This window comes from Anabrus simplex, chromosome 1 (assembly GCF_040414725.1).
Source record: "Anabrus simplex isolate iqAnaSimp1 chromosome 1, ASM4041472v1, whole genome shotgun sequence".
NCBI classification, from domain to species: domain Eukaryota; kingdom Metazoa; phylum Arthropoda; class Insecta; order Orthoptera; family Tettigoniidae; genus Anabrus; species Anabrus simplex.
Window position 1 is genome coordinate 1,207,687,577 of NC_090265.1, and position 25,896 is coordinate 1,207,713,472.

At 37.7% G+C, this 25,896-nt stretch overlaps 1 protein-coding gene across 1 annotated transcript in view; it reads left to right on the plus strand.

Moving 5' to 3' along the window:
* puf (ubiquitinyl hydrolase 1 puf) overlaps window positions 1–25,896 on the plus strand; it is an 870,156-nt gene that overhangs the window by 373,015 nt on the left and 471,245 nt on the right. The window contains exon 22 of the mRNA XM_068225443.1: window positions 25,366–25,485. Within this exon, the coding sequence (XP_068081544.1) occupies window positions 25,366–25,485 (120 nt within the window). The remainder of the gene's footprint in view (window positions 1–25,365; window positions 25,486–25,896) is intronic.

Consider the following 25,896-nt stretch of genomic DNA (forward strand, 5'->3'; position numbering starts at 1 on the left):
CCGTCATTTGTGGTGTTCGAACCAAGTATTAGCAGGGACTAAATTATGATCAGTGCAGAATTCAACCAGCCAACTTCCTCTTTCGTTTCTTTGTCCGAATCAGAATTCTCCTACTGTATTACCATCTCTACCTTGGCCTACCACTGCATTCCAGTCTTCCATCACAATTAGATTCTCATCACCTTTTACACATTGTATTAAATCTTCTATCTGTTCATATATTGTTTCGATTTCCTCATCATCCGCTGAACTAGTAGGCATATAGACCTGCACTGTTGTGGTGGACATTGGTTTGGTGTCTATCTTGACGACGACAATTCTTTCACTATGCTGGTCGTAGTAGCTCACCCGCTGCCCTATATTCTTATTCATTATTAAACCAATTCCTGCATTTCCCCTGTTTGATTTTGTGTTGATAATTCTATAGTCGCCTGACCAGTAAATCCTGTTCTTTCTGCCAATGTACTTCACTGATACAAACTACATCTAACTTTAGTCTATCCATCTCCCTTTTCAGATTCTCTAACCTACCACAATGATTCAAACTTCTAACATTTCACGCTCTGACTCGCAGAATGTCCGTATCCATCTTCCAGATGTTCGCCCCCTCTCGTGTAGTCCCCACCTGGAGATCCGAATGGGGGACTATTTTTTCTCTGGTATATTTTGCTTGGGAGGAAGCCATCATCAGTACATCATTCATACAGAGAAAGCTGCATTCCTCGGGAGTTTGTTACAGCTGTAGTTTCCCCGTTGCTTTCTGCTGTGTAGCAGTATCAGCCATGTTGAATGTTATTACAAGGCCATATCTGTCGATCAACTTGATTGCTGCCCTTGCAACTTCCGAAAGGCTGCTACTCCCCTTTCGAGCTAATATGCAAAAACAAGTAATCAAAACCACTCGGAAATACTGCTCATCTCTGCAGTCCACCCGCTGCCAATTGAGTGATTCCCTTGCTTTCCACAAATAAAGCAACTAGTGGTTTATTATTGGAACCGAGAATAAATTTCTTACCCATTAAATATTGGTGAAATTTGCGTACAGCTCAGTAAAATGCCAAAGCTTCCTGATGGGTGACCAAATAGCTTTACTCTGTAGATTTTTTATGTATGAGAGGCAAAGCACGTAGGCCTTTCACTCTTATCAGGATACTCGTGTGAAAGCACTGACCCAAACCCATCGTTTGACGCATTGCAAACCAATTTGAGGGGAAGACTGGGATCAAAATGAGGTAGGCTCTGTTCAGATTCTAACTATGACTTGACATTTTTGAAAGGATCTTCACACTTGGTATTCCATTTAAATTCTGCTTTTGCTTTTAACAGCTCATACAATGGATTTGGAAAATTTCTCCACCCTGTTTGTGTCTCTCCCTTGTCCGGCCAGCTCTTGTATGGCTCCAAATAATATATGGTTTGCAAGAATTGTCCGGCCACACAATACAATTCAAGTGAGTTATTCCACCTACAAACAAGCCCTGTTTGCTAAACATCACACAACAGCCTAATCTCATGCTCTGCGGTGAAGCTATACCTTTTCAGAAGTCTCTAAAAAACCTAGGCATTGTCATCAATGACACATCAAACTGGAGTGACCATGTAACAAGTGTCTGCAGAAAGTATGTGCATCTCTTCACCCTCTAAAAATGAAACAATCCATTCTTCCACAGAGCATGAAAATAAAACTTATTCAAACTCTCATTTTCCCAATAATTTATTACTGTGATGTATTAACCAATGCAACTGCAGAACAAACTATGAAACTTTAAAGGGCAATGAATTCTTGCGTATGATTTATATTTTCTTTGAAATTTAGGACACATATTTCCCCTTATTATGAGAAGCTGTCCTGGCTGAAAATTGATCAACTAAGAAATCTACATACTGCGACACTAATTTTTCTACTTCTGAACGAATCTACACCTGAATACCTATCCTCACATTTTAACTTCCTTTCATCTATCCATGGACATAATACCAGATCGACTTCTACCCTTATGATACCGGTTAATCACTCATCTGTATACAACCACTCATTCCTAGTGTCTGGGGCAAGGCTATGGAACACACTCCCTGTCAGTATACCACTTCAATAGTCTCATTTAAACGGTCTTGTTGGGATTTCCTCTTAAATACGTGATCAGCTTGTATGAATGAAAGTATGTATGAGTGCAAGTATGATTTGGAGCTATTGTTAGGTGATGTAGATAGGCTGGATAGTATTTGTTCCGGGGTATCTGTGGAACACAGAGGTGAAAGAAGGTGCGGGCTTGAATGGGTCTAACTACAATGTCGAGAATTGAATTAAAACTTTAACAAAGGTTATATTTCTTTCATTATAAAATAACAAACTTAACAGATTTCCACAAGGGAAAAATAACAATCAGGTACAATGCCAATCTTGAAACCAGATTAGGAAAAATCCAAGATTCAGAACCTTAACACTTTGGGCTTTAAGCCCCTAATTTTACAATTTTACAAATGGAACAAGAATTATTTAGTTAAGGGCAGAAATCCCCTAATTCAAAGAGCACTTGCTCCAAAATTACAATATCTAGCCTTCCAGTTCCTTACAATTACAAAACTTGAAAAAGAGCTAACAGGCTCTCGATTCCTTCCTGCCTACTCAAGGCAACATTACATCAATCTCTGGCCTCCCAAACCACTATTTACAAATTGAACTTATTTTTACGGGGGTATTTAATACCCAACCTACGGGGCCTTCATGAAAACAGAACAGGTTAAATAACTGGCCCAAACACAAAATGAATGGAGGCGCACACTGCGCTCCAAGATAATAAACACTTAAAAACCTGAAGGGATCTAGGCCGATGAAACAGGGGCTATTCCCAAACTACTGAGGTGACTCGTTTAGAAATTACTTTACCACATTACAGAATGAAAAACAGTTATAAAACGTAGTCACCTCAAACCAAGATGAAGGGGAGCTCGATAGGGTAATTCACTCTCTATCCCCGATTTACACTTAAAGGGGTTTACGAAGTTTTTACATTAGCCGAAAGATCATTTACATTTTAGAAAGGTAGGTTACATAGTTGAAGATCTAAACCTTTCCTTCAGATTAAACTGTGGAGGTAGCAAGAAAGAATAAAGTTATGTGGCCATTACCTTGTAGATGTTCTAGCTGCCGACGAAGAGGCCGCCTGGCTCCTGCTTATGCACACACATTCAGATAGACGACGATCAGTTGGCCAAGAAACGTAGTTTATAAACCCTCAGAGAAGGTTTGAGATCATTCAAGACTAAACTAGCCACACCCTCTCAATTTTATTGGTTTAGTTCAAAAGTAACACTCAAAACCGAACAAGAAGCCTGTGATAGGTTGAAAATTAATTACAGAAATTAGTGATTGGCTAGATTCAAAACTGGCGGAAAGAAAGAGGAAATATTGCCAACCCAAAAATAAATGAACATCAATCAGTTACAAAAACCTAGAAATACAAAACTTCTTTAAATTATAAGTTCTTTGACTTTGCACCAGAGTGCGTGATCATAGTTTTTTGGTAGTGTCATCTGTGGAGAAATGTCCAAACTTCTTGATGTATAGCAAACAAAACTAGGAGAAATTCAGTCAGTTTAGGAAACTTCACAATAACAAAATTACTCAATATTTTAGTGGTGACATCTTCTGATTAAAGTTCCAAGTTGGAATAGTTTCAGTTTCACTGTTTTACCAATAGAGGAGTTCATTTAGGCACTAATTTTGAATTTTAAAGTTAAAAACTTCATGATCGTTCCGTAATGAATAGAGAAATAAGATGTACAATATTAGAAGGATCCACCTTTCAATACTTCGTTGTAAGTTGAACTAAAAAGAAGTCACAACTTGTTTATTGGGACCGGTTTCGACACATTACAAGTGTCATCATCAGCCAAATAGTAAAGTAGGGCAAGATATAAAGATCTTAAAACAACTAATACATTGAACACAGGCAAAAAATTAACATTGATTCATATCGTAGCAATTCAGTTAATGTCGTGTTTTGGACTGAATTGCTAAGATATGAATCAATGTTAATTTTTTGCCTGTGTTCAATGTATTAGTTGTTTTAAGATCTTTATATCTTGCCCTACTTTACTATTTGGCTGATGATGACACTTGTAATGTGTCGAAACCGGTCCCAATAAACAAGTTGTGACTTCTTTTTAGTTCAACTTACAACGAAGTATTGAAAGGTGGATCCTTCTAATATTGTACATCTTCTTACTAATTTTGAATGCGCGGCGCTGAGGTGTACCTCCTGGTACAGTATTAATAATTGGAAATAACAATTATAATATGTTATAATATTACTCCATTAATTTAGATAGTTTCCGAGACTGTTAATGTTATTTTTCCAAATTATGTGACTATTTACTGTATGTTGTGGTTAAGTGTAAGAGAGGGCCATGAGCCCTAACTTCGCCACATACAAAGGTATAAAATAAATAAATACTCAAGGCATTCAACATGAGATCACATAGACTTCAAGTTTGAACTCTGATTTTAGCATGCTGTGACCATCTTTTCAATTCATTTTGTACATTAAAACTCAGTGGGACTTTTATCAGCTAAATAATTGGTTTTAAGGCTTACATGAACTGTGTTTTTAAAAATCCGTGTTTAAATGTGACAGATGGAGTCACCTTGACTCTTCAGCATTCTAATATATGTAATTGTTTGTAGTATTAAGATTGTATGTTTTTAAATAATAGCTTACGCTGAAGATGTCTCATAATAGAAGAGACGAAACATGTTCCTTTTCTTAAAATAAAATAAAAAGAGAATATTTATTGTATTGTAAAGGTGGAGTCAATCAGTTAGACCTTATTTCTTATTGAGGCCGACAATACGAATTCATTATGAAATTTATTTCTTGCGGAAGCTTAATGTTGGTGTGAATTCATTCAGGATGTTTACTCACAACTAATATCTTGGTCTTCTTGACATAAATATTTAAGCGTGAATCTGCTAGTGCTCTTGACAATACGTTCAGCATCTTTCTCGTAGTCTGCTATAATTGCTATGTCATCTACAAATCAAATACATTGGATATGGTGCCCATTTACGTATACTCCTTTGGTATTTGCCTTAAATTTATTTATGGCTTCTTCAGTGGATACATTAAAAAGGTATGGTGAGAGATAATGTATCCAGATGCACACGAGATGCTGTAAGTTGGTACAATTAATTTAATTTACATATATTCACAAATTAACACACACATAACCTTAATCACAGCATCACAACAAACCCTTCACTTCGAGAATATCAACAAAGCTGCCATTATTAAAAACAACTACCAATAGCTGCATATGGAGATCACAACTTTCCAACACAGTTCAAGACAGATGACTGCGTAAGCATGTCACTTCAATATGGAGACTTCAATTATGTCATGTCAACATGAGAATAACTTCCAGTCTTTAACTCTTTGTCAATAACTCAGCAGTAACTAACTTCACCGTCAAGATCGTCTGTTTATATAGGTGCCTGGGCAGCGTCTAGACAGTTACTTTACAAAAACATATCTTCTCAAAAACTCAAGAGTGCATAATACACAGATTATAATGGTTGGAGTATTCTCAATTGTTATCATCACCTTATATTCTAGAAGTTACAGTGTGTTTCACAATTATGGATTACAATTTACACAGGTAAGAATAAATTATCATATTAATTTATAGGTATTTACATTAACTGAACTGATATAAATGTTTGTATGCAGTGCCTGTTTCATAACATAACCTCAAAAAGAACATGATAATATCGCATGTACACATTTTGTAATAATAATAATAATAATAATAATAATAATAATAATAATAATATCTAAAAAATATTCCATGGGTACTAGAAGTGAAGAAGGATCTGGAAAAAGCCCAGATAAACCCAAATGACACCGCGGACAGAAACCTTTATAGGAAAAAAATTAATGGATGGAAAGTGCAACCAGAGAACGAAGTGAAAAAGAAGACTGGAGCAAAGTGGACAGAAGAACGAAAAAGGATCCACGGAGAAAGGATGAGAGCTGTTTGGCAACTCAGAAAACAGAATCGTTAGAGCTTTGCGTGATCCATTGGGTCCATACGCACATAATAATAATAATAATAATAATAATAATAATAATAATAATAATAATAATAATAATAATAATAATAATAATAATAATAAATACATACATACATTATCATTATAGACTGCTATGCCTTTCAACATTCAGTCTGCAAGCCTCTGAGAATTTACTGAACGTTGCCACAATCCTCGATTTGCAACTAGTGTTGTGGCCTCATTTAGTTCTATACCTCTTATATTTAAATTGTTAGAAACCGAGTCTAACCATCGTCGTCTTGGTCTACCTCTACTTCTCTCACCCTCCATAGCAGCGTCCATTATTCTCCTAGGTAACCTATCCTCCTCCATTCGCCGCACACGACCCCATCACCGAAGCCGGTTTATGCGTACAGCTTCATCCATCGAGTTCATTCCTAAATTAGCCTTTATCTCCTCATTCCGAGTACCATCCTGCCATTGTTCCCACCTGTTTGTACCAGCAATCATTCTTGCTACTTTCATGTCTGTTACTTCTAACTTATGAATAAGATATCCTGAGTCCACCCAGCTTTCGCTCCCATAAAGCAAAGTTGGTCTGAAAACAGCCCGATGTAAAGGTATTTTTGTCTGGGAGCTTACTTCCTTCTTACATAATACTGTTGATCGCAAATGTGAGCTCACTGCATTAGCTTTACGACACCTTGATTCAATCTCACTTATTATATTACCACCCTGGGAGAACACACAACATAAATACTTGAAAATTATCTGCCTGTTCTGGCTTTGTATCACCAGTCTGACATTCAGTTCTGTTGAATTTCTTACCTACTGATATCAATTTAGTCTTCAAGAGGCTAATTTTCATACCATACTCATTGCACCTATTTTCAAGTTCCAAGGTATTAGACTGCAGGCTTTCGGCACAGTCTGCCATTAAGACCAAGTCGTCAGCATAGGCCAAACTGCTTACTACATTTCCACCTAACTGAATCCCTCCCTGCCATTTTATACCTTTCAGCAGATGATCCATGTAAAGTACGAACAGCAAAGGTGAAAGATTACAGCCTTGTCTAACCCCTGTAAGTACCCTGAACCAAGAACTCATTCTACCATCAATTCTCACTGAAGCCCAATTGTCAACATAAATGCCTTGGATTGATTTTAATAATCTACCTTTAATGCCATAGTCCCCCAGTATAGTGAACATCTTTTCCTTCGGTACCCTGTCATATGCCTTCTCTAGATGTACGAAACATAAACACAAGTGCCTATTCCTCTCGTAGCATTTTTCAGTTACCTGGCGCATACTGAAAATCCTATCCTGAGAGCCTCTCTGTGGTCTGAAACCACACTGGTTTTCATCCAACTTCCTCTCAACAACTGATGGCACCCTCCTTTCCAAGATGCCAGTGAATACTTTGCCTCGTATACTAATCAGTGAGATACCTCGATAGTTGTTGCAATCCTTCCTGTTTTCTTGCTTATAGATAGATGCAATTACTGCTTTTGTCCAATCTGAAGGTACCTTACCAACACTCCATGCTAATTTTACTACTCTATGAAGCCATTTCATCCCTGCATTCCCACTATACTTCACCATTTCAAGTCTAATTTCATCTATTCCTGTTGCCTTATGACAATAGAGTTTATTTACCATCCTTTCCACTTCCTCAAGCATAATTTCACCAACATCATTTTCCTCCTCCCCATGAGCTTGGCTGTTCGCAACACCACCAGGGGCCTATTCCACAAAAGTATGGTCTTGTACATTACAAGTTACTAGTGTGGGTTCTTGTAATGTATGGAGTTGTACATTTCTGTTCCACAAAAGATTGAAAGTCTCTTGTATATTACCAGTGAATTGTTACAAGTTTTACAAGTGACGACATATCAATAAACATACTATGTCATAACATGAATCAGCTGTTCATCTTCGTATTCCGTTCATAAAATTAGGTTATGTGTGTCTCATTTATCGTAATATCGTATTTTAAGGTAAGTTATGCGGCAAACATTCAAAGAACTCTAATATTTCTGTGAATTTCGTAATGCTACAATGTTATTTTTCAGTTTGTTTCTTTGATGATAGGAAATTCTGTTCTGTTCTTCCGCGATCCTCGCATGCTCGCTTGTGTTCCGCGATAGTCGTGTCATATTAGGCAGCAGATGCCGCTAGTAACGATATTCGGCGCCAAACTTAATTATTACGAAATTGCAAACTCTGCAAGAATTGTGAAAATGGTGTCAAGAGAAGCAAAGTTATTCCTTTTGAAGGAAATAGAAAGAAGAAAAGATATTCTTTTCGGCGCATTCAGCGAGAGTCTGAAAAAACAAGACAAAGTAAATGGCTGGATGGAAATATTTGACGTGGGAAAAGCTCATGGAGCTTTTGAGGGGAAAAGTTGGATGTACGTAAGAGATATATTCTGGCCTAATTTCAAGAAGGTGACACTAGTAAGTACGTTTTTATTTAAATTCTTCAATTAGGATTATTTTAATTTAGTTTAATCACAATTTTAATTAGGGTAATTACACTGACTGACAGAGCAAATGCAACACCAAGAAGGAGTGGTCAAAACTTTATGCCAATTGCAGGGTAGACTGACGTCACTGAGGTATGCTCATGATGTGAAATGCGCTGCTGTGCTGCGCACGTAGCGAACGATAAATGAGACACGGCGTTGGCGAATGGCCCACTTCGTACCGTGATTTCTCAGCCGACAGTCATTGTAGAACGTGTTGTCGTGTGCCACAGGACACGTGTATAGCTAAGAATGCCAGGCCGCCGTCAACGGAGGCATTTCCAGCAGACAGACGACTTTACGAGGGGTATGGTGATCGGGCTGAGAAGGGCAGGTTGGTCGCTTCGTCAAATCGCAGCCGATACCCATAGGGATGTGTCCACGGTGCAGCGCCTGTGGCTAAGATGGTTGGCGCAGGGACATATGGCACGTGCGAGGGGTCCAGGTGCAGCCCGAGTGACGTCAGCACGCGAGGATCGGCGCATCCGCCGCCAAGCGGTGGCAGCCCCGCACGCCACGTCAACCGCCATTCTTCAGCATGTGCAAGACACCCTGGCTGTTCCAATATCGACCAGAACAATTTCCCGTCAATTGGTTGAAGGAAGCCTGCACTCCCGGCGTCAGCTCAGAAGACTACCATTGACTCCACAGCATAGACGTGCACGCCTGGCATGGTGCCGGGCTAGAGCGACTTGGATGAGGGAACGGCGGAACGTCGTGTTCTCCGATGAGTCACGCTTCTGTTCTGTCAGTGATAGTCACCGCAGACGAGTGTGGCGTCGGCGTGGAGAAAGGTCAAATCCGGCAGTAACTGTGGAGCGCCCTACCGCTAGACAACGCGGCATCATGGTTTGGGGCGCTATTGCGTATGATTCCACGTCACCTCTAGTGCGTATTCAAGGCACGTTAAATGCCCACCGCTACGTGCAGCATGTGCTGCGGCCGGTGGCACTCCCGTACCTTCAGGGGCTGCTCAATGCTCTGTTTCAGCAGGATAATGCCCGCCCACACACTGCTTGCATCTCCCAACAGGCTCTACGAGGTGTACAGATGCTTCCGTGGCCAGCGTACTCTCCGGATCTCTCACCAAACGAACACGTGTGGGATCTCATTGGACGCCATTTGCAAACTCTGCCCCAGCCTCGTACGGATGACCAACTGTGGCAAATGGTTGACAGAGAATGGAGAACCATCCCTCAGGACACCATCCGCACTCTTATTGACTCTGTACCTCGACGTGTTTCTGCGTGCATCGCCGCTCGCGGTGGTCCTACATCCTACTGAGTCGATGCCGTGCGCATTGTGTAACCTGCATATCGGTTTGAAATAAACATCAATTATTCGTCTGTGCCGTCTCTGTTTTTTCCCCAACTTTAATCCCTTTTGAACCACTCCTTCTTGGTGTTGCATTTGCTCTGTCAGTCAGTGTATATTAACATTTACTACATAACAGTTCTTTTTTGTAGGCAAGGATTGATAATCAAAGGCAGACTGGCACAGGTGGTGGAAAACATGCCAAATTGACTGATATTGACAATAAAGTTTTGGACATTCTTGGAAAAAATTCACCTTCCGTTGACAGCCTCAGTGTCCCAGAATCTTACGATGAATCACCCTCAACAGCTGTTGTAGATATCTCCACCCCAACATTTTCCTGCAGTGAACAGAGGCAACCAAGGAAAACAGTAAGAGTCATGAAGAAAGCATGGCAGAAAAGAAAAGGAGGAAGATTGATTTGCAGATAGATTTCTTCACCCTAAAAAACAGAAAATTAGCCCTTGAAGTGCTAGCAATGGAAAAGCAATTTTGCGTTCAGCCATCTGACACAGATAAAAAATATTATCCTGAATTATCTGTGGACAGTGTTGTAGTTTTAGAAGAAGGTTGTGAAGTAGTGATTGATTAAAATAGCAATACTAAGTAATAGGTTAAAAGTTAGGTCTTAATGTCTTAGATTAGTTTTTGCATTTCTTTAACAATATCGTAATAATATAACTTGAAGTGTATTATTTCAATATAGTATTTAGTACTTAATAGTTTTTAATAAATTGGATATACAGATGAATTATCACTCACTTTCACTGAAAAGTGTTAATTAGCCGATCTCTTCTGTAAGCTACAGCTGGTTCGGCAAGTTCTTCACCTGATGTAGATGTTGATTCCCATAGGGAATCTTCATCTTCTGGCTCAGGTAAGTCATCCACAACGTTGTTTTCCTGCAGGTCTATTGCATTGATTTGTAACTCTCCATGAGAAACGTTACATAGTGTTACGCAGCATTTGAAAATGGTAGCTGCAAAAACAGGATGTACTCGCAAATGGTTAAGACAGGGAAATTTATCTTTGAGAATACCAATAGCATTTTCAGTTAATCTTCTTGTACTCTTATGGGCCCTGTTAAACCTCTGCACTCTGAGTTCATCTAAATCGACCAGTTTAGGTGTAATAAGCCAATCCTTCAAAGGATAAGCAGAATCGCCAAGCAATACTGACTGCGGAAAGGGTCTCCAACCTTGCTCCATCATTCGAAAGAGATTGCTGTTTCGAAGGACACGAGCATCATGGACGCTACCTGGCCAATTTGCGCTGGCATAATAGAACTTCATATCTGGCCAACATACAAGCATACAGTTAATAGAATGCTTTCCATACCAGTCAACATACTGCCCTTCATGAACATGGGGTGCATCAATGTTCACCAAAGTTCCATCTACACAGCCCACAACTTGAGGCATTTGAGCTATATTGTAGAAGTCTTGCACTATTTGCTCAGTATTTTCAGGCCACCGAACAATTTGAGGAAATTTTATATAATTTATTGCAGCTACCACAGAATGTATTGACCTACAGACTGAAGATTTTGCCATCCCATGCATATCTGCAATACCATGGTACTGACCACCATTTCCTAGCCAATGTAGTGTTGTTAGTAACTGTTGTTTAGCAGAGAGAGATTTATTTCTGTTTGCACGATGTTCTAACCTATGCCCAATATCCATCAAAAGTTCTTCCACTTGTATTGTGCTTAACCTAAAACGCTCATTGTATTCAAATACAGTCTTAAACTGGAAGTTTATTCTTTCTCTATACAGACGGTAGTTTTCATTTTCATCTCCATCACTGTCACTACTTCTAGACCACATATTTATCAAATTATATGTAAAATAAGTATATTTAAATAGCACTAGTAGGTTTATTTATTATTGTCCTTTGGTAGAGAATACTTCCCAATTCACCAGTAAGTTACAAGTACTAGTACTTTTGTGGAACATACCTATAAAAATTCACTGGTAATTTGTAAGTATGGAGTAGTAAAGTACAACTGTAGAAAATTCCTTTGTGGAACAGAAACTCTGGTATTTGTACAAGTTACTAGAGAATTTACTTGTAATGTACAAGACCATACTTTTGTGGAATAGGCCCCAGGATGATTTCCTTTTACATTGAGAAGATGTTCAAAATATTCCCTCCACCTCTCCAGTGATTCCCTGGGATCTATTATGAGTTCACCTGAATTACTCAAAACACTGTTCATTTCCTTTTTCCCCTCCCTTCCTAAGATTCTTTATTACTGTCCAGAAAGGTTTCCCTGCTGCTTGACCTAGCCTTTCCAGGTTGTTACCAAAATCTTCCCATGACTTTTTGGATTAAACAAGTATTTGTTTCGCTCTGTTTCTTTCATCTATGTACAAATCCCTGTCTGCCTCGGCCCTTGTTTGGAGCCATTTCTGATAAGCCTTCTAATTATATATATTATATATACATATTATTATTATTATTATTATTATTATTATTATTATTATTATTATTCAAGCTCGATATCTACATTAGTTACCCATGGATGAGAGAAATATTGTTTTCAAGTTATACCTGTTATTGCACTTGCATCAGAGCAGCCCTGCCTTACACCTTTCCTGATTTTTGTTTTCTGGATACTCCCTCCGGTATCTACCATTGTGGTCTGCCCTTCATAGAGTTGCAGTATCAGCCCTCTCTCTTTCCAGTCCAAACCTGTAGCTTTGGGAATTTCAAACAGTTTGTCCCAACTCACATTACTGAAATCCCTTTCAATATCTACAAACACTAGATAGGTGTTCCTATTCATCTCCAACCTCCTTTCTAATATTGTTCAAGAGAGCTAAGATGGTTTCTCTTGTTCCCATCCCTTCCTCAAATCCTAACTGGTCCTTATCAGTTTGAAAATTTAATTTGTTATTTATCCTTTTTTTAAATTATTGATAGTAGTTATTTGGATATTAAGCTTTCATGTCTAGAGTTCTACAATCAAAATTTACTTGCACTGTTCTTGTATTTTGCTAATATTTTGGTAATAATCTTCTTTCACTTTAAGATTATGTGTGTTAGCCTTAATGTCTAGTACTGATGCTGAGAGACTTCATTTATATAACTTTGTATTTGTGCTAATAAAATGTATATAAAATAACATGTCCTGACAGACTGATTCACCACCAAGCCAAAACTACTGAACATAAAGAAATAAATTTTGGGGATATATTTATATTAGAGTCTAGGTGCTCACTAAGGGAGGATTTTTTAATATTCTGTTGCTAAGGGGGTGAAAAGGGGGTGTAATTGTTTGAATGAGCATATCTGTATCTCAAAAACTTAATAGTTTACAGACGTAAAAATTGATATATAGGATCTCCTTTAAAAATAAACACAAATTTTTTTGTTTTCTGAAAATCCCCTCAAGGGAGGTGAAAAAGGGTTGAATACCTTTTATGAGCATACTTATATCTCAAAAACTGAAGTGGTCACAGACATGAAAATTAGTATTTCGAATCTCCTTTAAAAAATAAAGAAATACGTACCTTTTTTTGGAAAATCCAATTAATGGGGGTGAACAGGAGTGACAAAGAGGGTGAATTAAAAAAAAATCTGTATCTACAGTATATCTCAGAAACATACATTGTTACAGACGTAAAAATTGGTATTTGAAATCTCCTGTAAAAGTAAAGAAACAAAGATGATTTATTTTTGGAAATTCCATTTAAGGGGAACTGAAAAAGGGGGTGAATTCTTAAAATGAGAATATCTACAGAACATCTCATAAACTTGACGTGTTACAGACATGCATATTGGTATTTTAAATCTCTTTTCAAATAAATATGCATGTATTTTATTGTTTTCGGAAAAGCCACTTAAGGGGGTGGTAAAAAGGACTGAAGAAGGGGTGTAATTCCTCTTATTAGAATAGTGATATCTCAAAAACTGAAGATGTTACGGAGGTGAAAATTGGGAATTGGAGTCTCCTTTAAAAATAAAGAAATACGTATTCCTTTGCTTTAGGAAAAATCCCCTGAATACTGGAAAGGGAGGGGGGGGATTAAAAAATTAGTTGCATTCCTTGTATGAGGTTATTTATGTCTCAAAAACTAAAGATGTTGCATACGTGAAGTTACTATGTGGAATCTCCTTTAAAAATAAAGAAACTTGTATTCTTTTGTTTTTGAAAAATCCAATTAGAGGGATGTAAGAATTGAAAAATTAGTTTAATTATTTGTGTGAGGATACTTAAATCAATAAAAAAAAACTGAAGATGTTACAGATGTGAAGATTGGTATTTGGAATCTCCTCTAAAAATAAATAAACATCCATTTTTGAGGAAAAATCAACGAGGGGGGGGGGGGGGGAGGCTTGAGTGAAAAAGGAGTTGGAATATTTTTATGAGGATACATATATCTACAAAAATGACGATATTACAGTCATAATAATCAGTATTTGGAAGTTCCTTTTTAAATAAACACGTATTTTTAGTTTTTGAAAAATTCACTAACCCCTTCCGCTCGTGTGTCAGTCGACAGCCGCCATTTAGCGTTATAGCTCGTGTGTTGACCCTGAGACTACACAATGTTTCGCCGTTCATTGCTAGGTTACCCAGGATGCAGGGCTTTTGTACTTTGTTTCGTAAGTGCTGGTCCCTTCCAGAATCCGAAAGAAACCAAATAGGTGTGTTTTAGTTTCTCTTTGTTTGGGAAAATTGCTCCAATTCATTGACAATGGAAAGCAGTCGCGTGAAGCAACATGGCGGCGCACAGTCTGACCGAAGCAGAGGTTCTTGAGTCTCTTCGGCTGATTTTGATGATAGTGACCATGAAAAGTGAATCTGGTCATGAAAGTGATATATCCATTAGTGATTCAAATGACGATATTGATATCAGGGTCGCAAGAAATCATGGAGGATGTGATTGTATTTTGAGTCGTTCCGGTCCCAATCATACCGCGCTGACTTCAAGCATATCTTGGAGATAGTGGAGAATGGGTGATGCAGGATTAGCCAAATTTTCTTACATATTAGTCAGTGATTCATGATGATTGATGAGTTGTGGCAATAGGCCTAAAATAGAAATAGAGTACTGGTAGCTACTTTTTACTGATCAGTTGATAACGTCTATTGTCCATGAGACAAACAAATTTGCTGAAATGAAAATACAGCAAAATACTCCACTTCAGGAGAGCTCTATCTGGTTTTCTTGGAAAGCTGTGAATTTAGAAGAGCTGAAGGCATTTATTGCTGTAATTATCAACAGGGGATGAACAGTAAGGCAGAAATGCAGGATTATTTTAGTGAAGACTGGTTGGATAAGCAGGCAGGGCTCCATCCAAGCATTTCCTTTGAACGCTTCCACACACTCAAGACATACCATTAAGAAAGTAAAAAACATGATTTTGTGTCATGTAAATACCATACGTTCATTAATTTTGTAGTTCATTCCTGTATATATTGTTGCAACCAGTACTTAATACCAGGTTTTAAAATATGAAGAATGCCGACAGAAATAAAATACGAGTTGGGAGAAATCAGGACTTACAAATACAGTGAAACTCGGTTAAGAAGTTCCCGCATAAGACGTTTTCCCGCTTAAGAAGTGTGATATTCTTGGTCCCTTGATCGGTTGCATTAAGATATATGTATATTTATCCCGCTTAAAGTGTTCTGTTGTAAATATATTTCCCGGTTAAACAGTTCAAATTTTAGATCCCCTTGAGATAGAAAACGTCCGCTCAAAGCAGCTCGTGGTTAGAACCCTCCAGTCCCCGTGCAAGTTGAACCCTGTGGTAGACCGTTTGCGCCTGTCATGGAGCCTCTCCGGGCTTGCCAAGGCCATATGACGTCACGCTGTGACAACACCACCACCAGAAGCTCACTCTCACCTTGTGGAATCGAATCGAACCCATCAGTCGTAATGTCCACTGCACCGTTTGCATCAGGCAGAATAGAATCGAATGGGATTCTACGCGGGAAACACAAAGCAAGCAGTGGATGGTTGGATAAAACATTAATGCAGTGAGTTGCGTGCCGCGACAGGGTGAAGTCATTAATTGAGGTGGATTCAACATTAATTAAAAACCGAAAAATGTATTTGTCCACAACACAGCAGCTTCTTGTGCATTACCATACTGTTTGTTAGGAATGCATGAACGACAACCGTAGGGAATGCCACTCACAAAATTGTTCACGGTAAATATTGTACATTCCAAGCCATGTCAATTATCGTACTGACATACCGTACTGTATATGGACTCCCAACATGATAATATGATTCGAAATAAGGTCAATAATAATTGCAAAATAAAGTACTGTATAGGCCTAATCTACCACCAAATTGAATATTCTAACCTGTTTTGTTTACATTCCCTTGCTTATTTCCTTCCAGACACTCTCTCTTACGTTGTTGTTGCAATAATGGTTATGGGTCTTGTCGTAGAGGAAATTACGTTTTGGAACTAAACTGATAAGATTTTCCGTGTCCATTATTAGTTAGGTGAATAAACTATTACGAAACGAAGAAACATCCCGACTCTGTGCAGGAAACAGCCGACCAAAGAGAATGAATGCAGCCGACTTGCTAGCCGATATATATTATGCCGCCAAACAGCTGGCCGAAAGATCCCGATCGTCTACGAAGTTGAACGAATGTTGATAACCAGCTGGGTGTTGGTGAGAGGGGGCCTGATACACGCACTCAGAGTCATTGCGATACCACGTGTTGGCGTAAAATTGAAAGATATTTTTATTTTTACCTTTATACGAGCTAAACATTGTATTATCATGTCACTCGTAATTATTACATTGCATTATTAGAACGTAGCACAAGGATGAGGAGACATGAAATAAAATTCTCGCGGGGAAAGAAACTGTTTACATTTAGATGTGTTAGTGTTGCTACTGTGCCTTTATCACTCGCACGTAATACCCCAATACTTTCCCATGCACTCATTTCTGCAACTTCGAACCTGCTTTTCTTTTCTTCATAACCTTTAGCATGAAGAAGATTAAAGCAGGAAAATAAACTCAATATCGGCTTGTCCATGCGGTACTTGCAACACAGCCAGAAACTACGCCCGTGGCCGTGACAACTAGTAGGAATGCAGGGGCGATATAGGCCTATGAATAGGTTCTAAGAATCTCTAAGAATAAGTTGCGATGTCCCGTCTGCTGCTGTTGACTTGAAGATGTCGGGGGGTGTGAAAAACTGAGGCGGTTTATGGAAAGTTCAGTCAGTGTGCCTCAGAACACATGGAAGGGAATGTGGGAGGTTTATAGTTTGTTGCAAGTTGCTTTACGTCGCACCGACACAGATTGGTCTTACGGTGACGATGGGACAGGAAAGGGCTAGGAATGGGAAGGAAGCAGCCATGGCCTTAATTAAGGTACAGCCCCAGCATTTGCCTTGTGTGAAAATGGGAAACCATGGAAAACCATCTTCAGGGCTGCCAACAGTGGGGTTCGAACCCACTATCTCCTGAATACTGAATACTGGCCACACTTGCGACTGCAGCTATCCAGCTCGGTGGTTTATAGTTCAAGAAAGCAGTAAAAACCTAAAAACAGTCAACCCTGGACAATTTCTTTTCCAAGTAGGAGCCTAGATTGTTGTGTTTGGAAATGTATTTAATGTCTAATGCAGTATGGAATTTACATAAAGTATGGTCACCATCTACCGTTTTCATGTTCTTAGTATTTCTTTTATCTCTTGTACAAGGTTTTATATAATATGTTCCTTTCTCTTATCAAGAATTTTTATAATACAGTATGTTCAATTACAGTATTTTACTTTATCTCCAAAAATACATGTCGTGATATTCTAATACTGTATTTATATTGTGGCTTTCTTTTAACAGCTCATATATATCAGCCTATTTCGGTATTGTTCACAAACAAGGAAATCTGTCGGCTGTGTGTTTCACATGTATGTCAAAGTACAGAATAAGTTTTTGGGCGTTACCCCTTTTAAGAAGTTTCCTGCTTTAAGAAGTTTTTTTTTATGTGGTCCCTTGAAAGGATTAAGTGGGGAGGGTGAAAGGAAGTGAAGAAATTGAATTATTTTTATGGTGATACTTATATCTTAAAAACTGAAGATGTTACAGACATGAAAATTGGTATTTGGTCTTCCTTTAAAAAATTAAGAAACACTCATTTTGGGGGGAAAATCAACTTGGGGAAGAGTAGTAAAAAAAGGCGGTGAATTATTTTATGTAGATACTTATATCTGAAAAATGTAAGACGTTAAGACATAAAAATTGGAGTCTTCTTTCAAAAAAAAAAAAAAAAAAAAAAAAACTTGGGGGGGAGGGGGTATTTTGAATGAATTGCAAATTTAGTCGAATTGTTTGTATGAGGGTACTTACATCTCAAAAACGAATTTATATTATAGACTGAAAATTGATATTTCGAATCTCCTTTAAAAATAAAGCAACACGCGTTTTTGGTGAGAGGATCAAATAGGGTGAGGGGGGTGGTTGGTCCAAAAAGGAGTTGAATTCTTTTATATGAGGATACGTATATCTCAAAAACTGAATATGTTTCAGTCCTGTTAATTGATTTGGGAGCTCCTTTATAAATTAAGAACTACATATTGTTTTGTTTTTGGAAAATTTGCTTAATGAGGGAGAGTGAATGGAGGTGAAAGGTTACAGATGTGAAAATTGGTATTTGGAATCTACTTTAAAAATTAAAAAAAAGAGACATTAGGGGTGGGGGGTGAAAAAAGGAGTTGATTTGTTTTGATGTGGATACTTATATCTCAAAACCTGAAGATGTTACAGATGTGAAACAGGTATTTGGAATCTCTATTGAAAATAAAGAAATACTTTTATTTATTTTTCAGAAAATCCACTTAAGGGGATGAAATGAATTGAAAAAGCGGGTGAACTTATTTAAATTGAGTACTGATATATCTACAGAATATAAGTAAAAACTTGACATGATGTTACAGACATGAAACCTGGTATTTGGAAAGTCCTTTAAAAATTCAGGAACATGTTTTTATTTTCGGACAAAAGCACTTAACAGGGGTGAAAAGAAGTGGAAAAAGAGTTGAATTAATTTTTATGGGGATACTTACATCTCAAAAACTGAAGATGTTACAGATGTGGAGATAGGTATTCGGAATCTCTTTTAAAAATAAAGAAACATTTTTTTGAACTCGGGAGAAGAATGTTTCTCACGTGTACAGATCTATGTCGCATGGTCATCTTAGTTCCCAAAGGCAATACCACAAACGTGGTTTGCAAAGAGTTTCTGGGGTAAATGAAACTGAATTTTTCAGTGAGTTTTTATACTGTAGCAATTTTCAGATAATGTCTTAGTACTGTACTGAGGAACGATTACTTTTAACAAATTACAAAATCTGTGCGAGCGAAGTGTGGATAGCTGCTAGTGTTTGTATAAAAATCTGTGGTAAAATGAGAGTGGTTAAAATTTCGTGCAAACAAGGTTGTCGCAGTATTGAAGTAAAATGGTTTAAAAACTTGTTCCACTTTAAACGCAAGTGCTTATTGATATAAAGCTGAGTATGATGTCTTGTTGCTTGTATATTGTTGTATAGTTGGAATAGGTGAGAACATCCCTTTTTATAGGTGCTTAAATTGTGAGCTGTTGTTAGCGGTCTTCTAGTTGTGTGGGATGTCTAAAATGAAACAGAAAGGTAGTGTTAGAGAATACATATTGAATATTGTGGGTAAGTGAGAAATCTCTGTGTGACTTACTCTCTCGTTTGTCAGGTTGGTTATTTGTAGTCCTGTTGGAGGCGTCCTGCGTACTGCTCCTTGTGCGGCGAGGGCTAATGCTTGGCACAGTGGAGAGGAAGGTGGGAGGGATAGGGGGGGAGACGTGGAGGAGTAGTTTGGGTAGGGGGATGGGTCCTGCGGGATTTTGATCACGTGTTTTTGTTGCTGTTTATTGGTGTTTTTCAAGTAATAGAAGTTTTTAAGTAATGTAGTTTCATCATAGAGAATATTTGTTTTATCTGTTATCTCATTAAGGTTGTGACTTGGATTGACAAATTGGACCATCTCTATGTAAAATTCTTCAATAATATTGAGAAAAGTATCTTTAGAAGTTGTTTCCAAGATTTTCATATCACCTTCAATATCAGAAAATTTGTGTTTTGACTTTGCCATGTGTTGCCCTATTGAAGAAAATCTGTTGTATTTAACAGCATTAACCGTCAGCAGATGACTGTCAGACATTTTCTAACATCCTAGTTTCTTGTTCTGGACGTATGTCGGAATATACCCGCCAGCTGTTTCCATGGTAAATATTTATGTGCGTGAAGCAATTACGTATGCTGCTGCTATCTGTAGTATCTATTGTATAGAACTTTTAGCAGTGTCACAGCCTGCTAAATGTGTTAAAAACATTGTTTAACGAGTTTTACAGGTAAATAAATAATGAGCTGTTTACGTTAGCCAGCTGTGAAAATGGCGGCGTGCAGACAGGGTAGTGCTACTTCATCTGATATAGCTCGATTTTTAGATGAAATTGACAGCAGTGATGACGAATTATCAGTTGTGGACAGTGAATTCGATGTTTCTGAGAGTGATGATGACAATTCTAGTGAAATAGAAGTAGTTGAAAGTGAGAATGAAAGCGATATCAAATAGTAGTGAACCAGACAGTGGTTGAAGAGTTTATTGTCCAGCTGATCCAAACTTTGTAAAGAAACCACACACTTTGATTGGTGGCTTCTCACCTCCTGCATGTAAGAAACCATCTACTCCCGTTGAATTTTTTAAACTATTTTTTTTTTTTTTTTTTGCAAGAATTGTTACAACAAATTGTTGATGAGACTAACCGCTATGCAAGAGAAAAAATACAAATGAATACACCATTGAGAGAGAGGGGAGCATCTGGGCTAATTTGATTGATGTGACAATCACAGAAATGAGTGCTTTTCTTGGTGTGGCACTCAATATGGGCATGAATCCTAAAGCAGATATAAAGGTTTATTTTGCTGAAGATTGGGTAGACAAAGGCTCATTTTTCAAAGATGTGTGTTCCAGAGACAGTTTTCTAACCATTTTTTGGATGTTTCATGTGTGCTCTCCTAGTCTTGCTGCTACTAGAACTAGGGGTGACAAAATACATAATGTAGTGGACTATTTGGAAGGGAAATTTACAGAGTATTATGTTCCAGCGCATAATATTTCTATAGATGAAAGCACGGTGGGCTTCAAAGGACCCATCATTTTCAAGTGTTACCATCTCCAGAAACCGACTAAGTGGGGAATGCATATATTTGTAGCAGCAGATTCAAAGACAGCATTTGTGTGCTCATTCATTCCATACTACGGTGTTTTCACAAGAAATGCACTAACACATCCGAATCATCTGTTTACAACGAGAATTGTTCTTCAGTTATGTCAACAGATGCTTCAGAATATCAATGGTACTGCTGGCTTCCATATCTACACCGATATATTCTATACCAGTTGTGATCTGGCAGAGGAACTGCTGAAATTAGGGTTTCACATAATGGGAACAGTGAATACAAACAGGAAAGGATTGCCAACTCAAGTGAAATCAACCGCTTTGAAGAAGATGAAGCAGCATGATGTGGCATTCAGGAAGGAAGATAAAATGGTTGCTCTTTCATGGAAGGACAAAAGGATTGTATCACTGTTGAGTACTTGGCATAATATCAGCATGCAGCAATACACACCTAAAAGTAGGAAGGATGTTGATGCTATTCTGAAACCTGTAATGATTTGTGAATGCACTGACCATATAGGAGGAGTGGACATATCTGTCCACTATACGTCAACATATAATTTTGGGCAGAAATCTTGCAGATGGTGATGTAAACTTTTCTTCTGGTTGCTGGATACTTGTGTGGTGAACAGCTTCTTATTATTCAACATGGAGAGGAAATCACAGCAACAGAAGCCACTGAGGTAAAGGCAATACAGGAAAGAACTGGTACGAGAGTTGGTTGATGATATGCGTAACCGAAACGGCAACAAGAGACGGCAACCATCAACCAGTAATGAAGAACGGCTGAATGGGGAGCCTAACTTCATATATTCAAACACCAAGGGAAATTCCAGAGATTGTGCAGTGTGCAGTAACAGGCAGAAAAAGGGTTGAAGAAGTGAAACTGTATTTTTTCCACACCTGCACCAAGAAACTTGGACTACATCCTGGAATTTGCGTTGAGAAGCACCACATGGAGAAGAAATAAAAGTAGGAAAGGGGCAAACTATCTATTTAACTACATGTTATTTTTTATTATTACAACTTCCGCCATGCGGAGGCTGTCACAAGGACAAAGTATGTCGACTACACAGTATTTTGTCTTCTAAGTTACTGTTGACTTTGCTAGTGGGCCAGGTAGAAAAATCACCACAAGGCTCAGGAGTAAATTTGCAATACGGTTCTTCAAATGTTATATAGATGATTACGGAGTATGGTCACTGAACCTCGTATTGCGGCGATAGCGATGTCGTGAAGTCGTGTCCGGCTGAGACCGAGAGAATCCCGTAGCTGTCCGATACGGTTGCAATATGTTCAGTGTAACGAGTAATGTAACTTCTGGCAGTTTGTCCCACATAACTTGCTCCTCAGTCGGTACATTCCATTCTGTATACACCTGAATGGTTGTATTTATAGTTTTTGTTGATGGATTTGGTATTGTGCAAAAGGGTTGAGTTTTAACAGGAAGTTTTGAAAGCTATTCTTAGATTCTGTCTCTTAAATGTATTAGTTATGTGGTGGACACTTGCATTTTTAAAAGGGGAAATTGCTTAATCTTTCTTGGATTTTCCTTCTTTACTTAAATATACAAATGGCCAAATATAAATGATACAATAGCGAATCAATAAATAAAATCATCCAAATAATTAAGCATCAGCTGAAATCTAAATGAATTAAGGAAGCCAAAATTAACTGTTGCTATGTAGTCAAAACATCTTGCATGGGCAAAGGAGCTAAAGTATCAAGATTTGGACGTCTGGAAATTGGTGAGTATCATTGAAGTGTACAGTATTTGCCTATATGCAGTAGTGGTAAATGTATTTTCTGAGTTCAAGGCCATTCCTTAATCAAATCTTAATGGCTACTTCATTTTATTTCAGGTTTGCTTTAGTGACGAGTCCACATTCAAAACTTTGGCAAATAAATCTCAGTTTGTATGAAGGTGCCCTGTTGAAAAGTACTATCCTGATTGTGAAACATTCCATCAGAGTCATGGTTTGGTCTGTCATCAGTGGGAAAGGCACTGGACGTTTGTATGTGGTTGAGGGATCAATGCCGCAAGACCAGTACAAGGAGGTGTTAAGTAAGAGGCTCGTACCCCGTATAAAAAATTGTTACTTAATGGAGAACCATTTGTGTTTATGCAAAACGGAGCTCCATGCCACACAGTGCAATCAATAAAAACCATGTAGCAGGAAGAAAATGTCCCTTTGTTACCCTAGCCAGGAAATTCGCTGCACTTGAACCCGAGAGAAAATGTTGGGAGCTGGTGGAAAGGGAAGCGGCAAAAGAAACAAATCACCACAAAAATTAGTTTCATTGAAAAGATTATTCAAGTCTGGTATCGTCATCCACATATGCAGGACAATGTACAAGCTTATATTAACAGTATGCCAAGCCGAATCGTATCATTGATAACATATAAAGGTGGCATGACAAAGTATTGAGAAGTTTGGCCTAGTTCTGCTTATTGAACATTTAACAAAACGTTAATATTAATTAATCACAATTAACAATAACATAATGTCTCAGTCAGAGTTCTTTAAATACCTGGGAGAATGGATAACAAACGCCCCGTGTCGGTATATTTACTGGCACGTAAAAGAACTCCTGCGGGACTAAATTCCGGCACCTCGGCGTCTCCGAAGACCTCAAACAGTAGTTAGTGGGACGTAAAACAAATAACATTATTATTATTAATGGATAACAAACAACACAAAAAAAAAAAAGTAGCTATAGATATGAGTAAACAAAATGGAAAGGATGTTTCATATGACAAAAAATGTATACAATAAGAAATCTCTATCCTGGAACTTAAAATTAAGACATTATCAAGCAGTGGCCCAGCCAGAAATTTTATATGCTGCAGAAACTCTTAAACTTACAAGAATTGGGGATCTTGAAAAATTAGAAAAAGTTGAAAGAAGAATTTTGAGAAAAATACTGTGACCTATAAGAAACAACAATGCCGAATTTAGACTGCTGTCAAATAGAATTTAAAAGTTGAAAGTTGAAAAACTGACAGCTGTAATGAGGGAAAGACGACACCAGTTTTTTTTTGGACACATTTTTAGAACGAGTAACAATAGACTAACTAAACAAATCTTTATCTTATTAAACAGTTACAAATCCAAGCCAATGTGGTTCAATGAAATTGAAAATGATATGAAAAAAGCTGGAATTAAAATAAATGCGATAGAAAACAGAACATGTTTCAGAGAAGTAATACGAAAGGCAGGATTGCAGCGGAGAAAGAAATTATCAACTGGAAGAAAATGGACTTAGAGGAAAAGGAACAACATTCTCAGAAAATGAAGGAAGTTCGGAAACAAAGCAAGTTGAATGCAAAGGAAAGTAACCAAAGTTGATTTATCGTATGCTCAAAAGGGTTATTTGAAGAAAAAGTATTAATTAATCTTACCAGAAAACAGGATTTTATGACAACTAGTGATGAGAAATCTGGGAAGGAAGACAGGAGGGCATAGATCAAAGAAATTCAAGAGGATCTCAAAACAGTTGGACTCGAAATTACAGATGCGAGAACAAGAATAAAATTACTACCCTTTTTATGAATCACAGATTTTCAACTGAAATGATGCACAGAAGGCCTACAGTGATTTCAGAAAATTAAGAACACTGCGGACAGAACTAATGAGGAAGTACTGGGCAGACAGGAAGAATCAAACAGTACAACCTTCAAAGAAAAAGTGTACATGGAAGACTCAAGTGGTCCAATTTGACCAGTAAAATTAATAATAATAATAATAATAATAATAATAATAATAATAATAATAATAATAATAATAATAATAATAATAATAATAATAATAATAATAAATTTAATATTAAAACTCTGTGGCTTATCTGTAATGGTTGAAGAAATTACATTGCTTCCTTTAGATGGATCAAAATAATCTTAGTTGCTTTTTATACCTCCTAAACTCATATTATGTAAAAAATTCAATGTGCGTCTAATAATACGGTCAGGGTCTCTAATTTTTGCCCACGCTTCCTCAACAAACATTTGCATATTTATTTGAATGATTCAGATGGCTTAGATTAGCACTGCTCTTGGTGTAAATTGTAGGTTTTCATGATTAGTTGTTGGGCTGAGCTACTATTCAAGACTTTCCAATTGCATTTATGATCTTCTAAATTTCAGATTTCAATGAACCTGAGTAAAATTTCATAAGCTTGTTAGGTTACTGCCTATTAGCATGCTTTTCCATGTGTGATGAATTCCTTTTTTCCCCTTTTTATTTAGTCTTCATTAACATTTTCTTTTCCAGGCCATGCTGATGATGATGGACGTGGACTTAGTCATGCCACGACTCACGAGCATCTTATATGAAGCCTCACTGCCCCGAGATCCTAATCATTACAAGACAGGCTTTTGGGGACGGGCTCAGGTATTAACTTGCATAATTACTGTATTGAACATACTATTCAGTACCCAATTAAAAACTGCCCAACTGGGGATATGGGACCACCTTGATACTTCATGCTTTGTTTTCAAACTTTATGTACCATTTATGAAGATCAGAGGAGATTATTAAAAGGTGCAAAAATAGTGATAAGGAATATGAAAACATTTTCCATTGGGGCTTATTAATTCATAACAGTGTGTTAAAATGTCAAAAAATATGAGAAGACAAATATGAAAATATTCGCACTGGGGCCCGTTAAAGCATTAGTATATTATTCTCAAGGATACATGTTATGTTGAACTGTTAGTTGAAGCCTCATGTTTCATACCAGTGGATTGTTAAACATCGTTTTCTTTGACCGTGGGCGGAGGTGAACCTCCATGTGTGAGAGAA